This window comes from Oncorhynchus kisutch, unplaced genomic scaffold (genome assembly GCF_002021735.2).
Source record: "Oncorhynchus kisutch isolate 150728-3 unplaced genomic scaffold, Okis_V2 scaffold1321, whole genome shotgun sequence".
NCBI classification, from domain to species: Eukaryota; Metazoa; Chordata; class Actinopteri; order Salmoniformes; family Salmonidae; genus Oncorhynchus; species Oncorhynchus kisutch.
In genome coordinates, this window is record NW_022263266.1 from 55001 (window position 1) to 60000 (window position 5000).

Here is a 5000-nt window from a genome sequence, read left to right on the forward strand (position 1 = left end):
ATCAGATGGTCATGTACAGGTAGAGATATAGGTGTGCAGAAGAGCAGAAAGGTAAATAAATAAAAACAGTATGGGGATGAGGTAGGTGAAAAGGGTGGGCTATTTACCAATAGACTATGTACAGCTGCAGCGATCGGTTAGCTGCTCAGATAGCAGATGTTTGAAGTTGGTGAGGGAGATAAAAGTCTCCAACTTCAGCGATTTTTGCAATTCATTCCAGTCACAGGCAGCAGAGTACTGGAACGAAAGGCGGCCAAATGAGGTGTTGGCTTTAGGGATGATCAGTGAGATACACCTGCTGGAGCGCGTGCTACGGATGGGTGTTGCCATCGTGACCAGTGAGCTGAGATAAGGCGGAGCTTTACCTAGCATAGACTTGTAGATGACCTGGAGCCAGTGGGTCTGGCGACGAATATGTAGCGAGGGCCAGCCGACTAGAGCATACAAGTCGCAGTGGTGGGTGGTATAAGGTGCTTTAGTGACAAAACGGATGGCACTGTGATAGACTGCATCCAGTTTGCTGAGTAGAGTGTTGGAAGCCATTTTGTAGATGACATCGCCGAAGTCGAGGATCGGTAGGATAGTCAGTTTTACTAGGGTAAGCTTGGCGGCTTGAGTGAAGGAGGCTTTGTTGCGGAATAGAAAGCCGACTCTTGATTTGATTTTCGATTGGAGATGTTTGATATGAGTCTGGAAGGAGAGTTTGCAGTCTAGCCAGACACCTAGGTACTTATAGACGTCCACATATTCTAGGTCGGAACCATCCAGGGTGGTGATGCTAGTCGGGCATGCAGGTGCAGGCAGCGACCGGTTTGAAAAGCATGCATTTGGTTTTACTAGCGTTTAAGAGCAGTTGGAGGCCACGGAAGGAGTGTTGTATGGCATTGAAGCTTGTTTGGAGGTTAGATAGCACAGTGTCCAAAGACGGGCCGAAAGTATATTGAATGGTGTCGTCTGCGTAGAGGTGGATCAGGGAATCGCCTGCAGCAAGAGCAACATCATTGATATACACAGAGAAAAGAGTCGGCCCGAGAATTGAACCCTGTGGCACCCCCATAGAGACTGCCAGAGGACCGGACAGCATGCCCTCCGATTTGACACACTGAACACTGTCTGCAAAGTAATTGGTGAACCAGGCAAGGCAGTCATCCGAAAAACCGAGGCTACTGAGTCTGCCGATAAGAATATGGTGATTGACAGAGTCGAAAGCCTTGGCAAGGTCGATGAAGACGGCTGCACAGTACTGTCTTTTATCGATGGCGGTTATGATATCGTTTAGTACCTTGAGTGTGGCTGAGGTGCACCCATGACCGGCTCGGAAACCAGATTGCATAGCGGAGAAGGTACGGTGGGATTCGAGATGGTCAGTGACCTGTTTGTTGACTTGGCTTTCGAAGACCTTAGATAGGCAGGGCAGGATGGATATAGGTCTGTAACAGTTTGGGTCCAGGGTGTCTCCCCCTTTGAAGAGGGGGATGACTGCGGCAGCTTTCCAATCCTTGGGGATCACAGACGAGATGAAAGAGAGGTTGAACAGGCTGGTAATAGGGGTTGCGACAATGGTGGCAGATAGTTTCAGAAATAGAGGGTCCAGATTGTCAAGCCCAGCTGATTTGTACGGGTCCAGGTTTTGCAGCTCTTTCAGAACATCTGCTATCTGGATTTGGGTAAAGGAGAACCTGGAGAGGCTTGGGCGAGGAGCTGCGGGGGGGGCGGAGCTGTTGGCCGAGGTTGAAGTAGCCAGGCGGAAGGCATGGCCAGCCGTTGAGAAATGCTTATTGAAGTTTTCGATAATCATGGATTTATCAGTGGTGACCGTGTTACCTAGCCTCAGTGCAGTGGGCAGCTGGGAGGAGGTGCTCTTGTTCTCCATGGACTTCACAGTGTCCCAGAACTTTTTGGAGTTGGAGCTACAGGATGCAAACTTCTGCCTGAAGAAGCTGGCCTTAGCTTTCCTGACTGACTGCGTGTATTGGTTCCGGACTTCCCTGAACAGTTGCATATCACGGGGACTATTCGATGCTATTGCAGTCCGCCACAGGATGTTTTTGTGCTGGTCGAGGGCAGTCAGGTCTGGGGTGAACCAAGGGCTGTATCTGTTCTTAGTTCTGCATTTTTTGAACGGAGCATGCTTATCTAAAATGGTGAGGAAGTTACTTTTAAAGAATGACCAGGCATCCTCAACTGACGGGATGAGGTCAATGTCCTTCCAGGATACCCGGGCCAGGTCGATTAGAAAGGCCTGCTCACAGAAGTGTTTTAGGGAGCGTTTGACAGTGATGAGGGGTGGTCGTTTGACTGCGGCTCCGTAGCGGATACAGGCAATGAGGCAGTGATCGCTGAGATCCTGGTTGAAGACAGCGGAGGTGTATTTGGTAGTAATGGCAGCAGTAGGAGTAGCAGTCGAGTAGTAGTAGTACCAGTAGTAGTGGCAGCAGTAGGAGTAGCAGTAGAAGTAGTAGTAGCGGTAGCAGTATTAGTAGCAGTACTACGTAAAACACTGCCACATTTTTCAGTTCTTACCCTGGATCAGTGGTACAATCTCCTTTTCTGAATTTGATTGGCTGCTCCATAGATGAGTCACTCTTCATGGACACACAGCTGGGTACAGGTGAGTCTGGTCTCTTCTGCCGGACCCTGGCAAACGTACAGGGATTATTTTTCTCAGTTTAAAACTAAGAGGAATCCACCTAGTAGTAGTAGCAGTAGCAATAAAAGTAGTAGTAGTAGTAGTATTAGTAGTCACAGTGGTGGTAGTGGTAGTAATAGTAGTGGTATTAGTAGTAGTAGTAGTAGTAGCAGTAAAAGTAGTAGCATTAGCAGTAAAAGTAGTAGTAGTAGCAGTAAAAGTAGTAGCAGTAGTAGTAGTAGTAGTAGTCACAGTGGTGGTAGTGGTAGTAATAGTAGTGGTATTAGTGGTAGTGGTAGTAGTAGTTGTAGTGGTAGAACAAGTGGTAGTAGTAGTAGTAGTAGTGGTAATAGTAGTAGCAGTAGTATTAGTAATAGTAGTAGCAGCATTAGCAGTAGTCGTAGTAGTAGCAGCATTAGTAGTAGTAGTAGTAGCAGCAGTAGCAATGATAGTAGCAGCAGTAGTAGTAGCAATAGTAGTAGTAGTGGTAGTAGTAGTAGTAATAGTATTAGTTGAAGTAATATTGCTGGAAATTAATTGCCAGACAATGTGTTAGGTTTGGCTTCTTAAGCCAATTGTGGCTAACCAGAGGTGGGATAATGTCAATGTAGAGTTGATGAGATAGTAGGTAGCGCTGTCTGATACTTGTGAGATTTGTTAATGACAGTTTGCGGTGGAACACGTGAAAACGGCAAGTACTTTCAAATTGTTTAGTGAGATACTGGTAGCTCATGATCGACCTGTTGGAGACCCCTGTGGTACAGGTAGAAAAAGAAGTATCAGTAGTAGTATCAGTAGGGCCAGCAGCAGTAGTATTGGCAGTAGTAGTAGTGGTAGCAGTAGTGATGGTGGTAGTAGTAGTGGTAATAGTATCAGTAGTAGTATCATTAGTAGTAGTAGTATCAGTAGTAGTAGTAGTAATAGTAGTGGTAACAGTAGTGATTGTAGTAGTAATAGTAGTAGTAGTAGTAGTAGTAGTAGTAGTAGTAGTAGTAGCAGTAGTCGTAGTAGTAGTAGTAGTAGTGGTAGCAGTAGTGATTGTAGTAGTAATAGTAGTGGTGGCAATAGTGATTGTAGTAGTAGTAGTGGTAGCAGTAGTGATTGTAGTAGTAGTAGTAGTGGTAGCAGTAGTGATTGTAGTAGAAATAGTAGTAATGGTAGTGGTAGCAGTAGTGATTGTAGTAGTAGTAGTAGTAATAGTAGTGGTAGCAGTAGTGATTGTAGTAGAAGTAGTAGTGGTAGCAGTAGTAATAGTAGTGATTGTAGTAGTAGTAGTAATAGTAGTGGTAGCAGTAGTGATTGTAGTAGTAATAGTAGTACTAGTAGTGGTATCAGTAGTGATTGTAGTAGTAGTAGTAATAGTAGTGGTAGCAGTAGTAGTAGTAGTTGTAGTAGTAGTAGTAGTAGTAGTAGTAGTAGTAGTAGTAGTAGTAATAGTAGTGGTAGCAGTAGTGATTGTTGTAGTAGTAGTAGTAGTAATAGTAGTGGTAGCGGTAGTGATTGTAGTAGTAATAGTACTGGTAACAATAGTGATTGTAGTGGTAGTAATAATAGTGGTAGCAGTAGTGATTGTAGTAGTAGTAGTAGTAGTAGTAGTAGTAATAGTAGTGGTAGCAATAGTGATTGTAGTAGTAATAGTAGTAATACTAGTGGTAGCAGTAGTGATTGTAGTAGTAGTAATAGTAGTGGTAGCAGTAGTGATTGTAGTAGTAGTAGTAGTAATAGTAGTGGTAGCAGTAGTGATTGTAGTAGTAGTAGTAGTAGTAGTAGTAGTAATAGTAGTGGTAGCAGTAGTGATTGTAGTAGCAGTAGTAGTAGCAGTAGTAGCAGTAGTAGCAGTAGTACCAGTAGTAGTAGTAGCAGTAGTAGCAGCAGTAGCATCAGTAGTAGTGGCAGTAGTACCAGTAGTATTGGTAGCAGTAGTAATAGTATCAATAGTACCAGTAGCAATAGTACCAGTAGCAGTAGTACCAATAGTAGGAGTAGCAGTAGTAGTAGTAGCAGTAGTAGTACCAGTAGTAGTGGCAGCAGTAGGAGTAGCAGTCGAGTATAGTAGTAGTACCAGCAGTAGTACCAGTAGTAGGAGTAGCATTCAAAGTAGTAGTAGCGGGTAGCAGTATTAGTAGCAGTACTACGTAAAACACTGCCACATTTTTCAGTTCTTACCCTGGATCAGTGGTACAATCTCCTTTTCTGAATTTGATTGGCTGCTCCATAGATGAGTCACTCTTCATGGACACACAGCTGGGTACAGGTGAGTCTTGTCTCTTCTTCCGGACTCTGGCAAACGTACAGGGATTATTTTTCTCAGTTTAAACTAAGAGGAATCCACCTAGTAGTAGTAGTAGTAGCAGTAGCAGTAAAAGTAGTA

General features: G+C 44.3%; 1 protein-coding gene across 4 annotated transcripts in view; it reads right to left on the reverse strand.

The window, feature by feature from the left end:
* The window catches only part of LOC116365963 (NACHT, LRR and PYD domains-containing protein 12-like), a 67917-nt gene that overhangs the window by 36510 nt on the left and 26407 nt on the right, over positions 1-5000 (reverse strand). For all 4 annotated transcript variants that reach the window (XM_031818269.1, XM_031818270.1, XM_031818272.1 and 1 more), the window contains exons 9-10: positions 4796-4909; positions 2524-2637 (exon numbers count right to left, since the gene is read on the reverse strand). In XM_031818269.1, coding sequence (XP_031674129.1) covers positions 2524-2637; positions 4796-4909 — 228 coding nt within the window. The remainder of the gene's footprint in view (positions 1-2523; positions 2638-4795; positions 4910-5000) is intronic.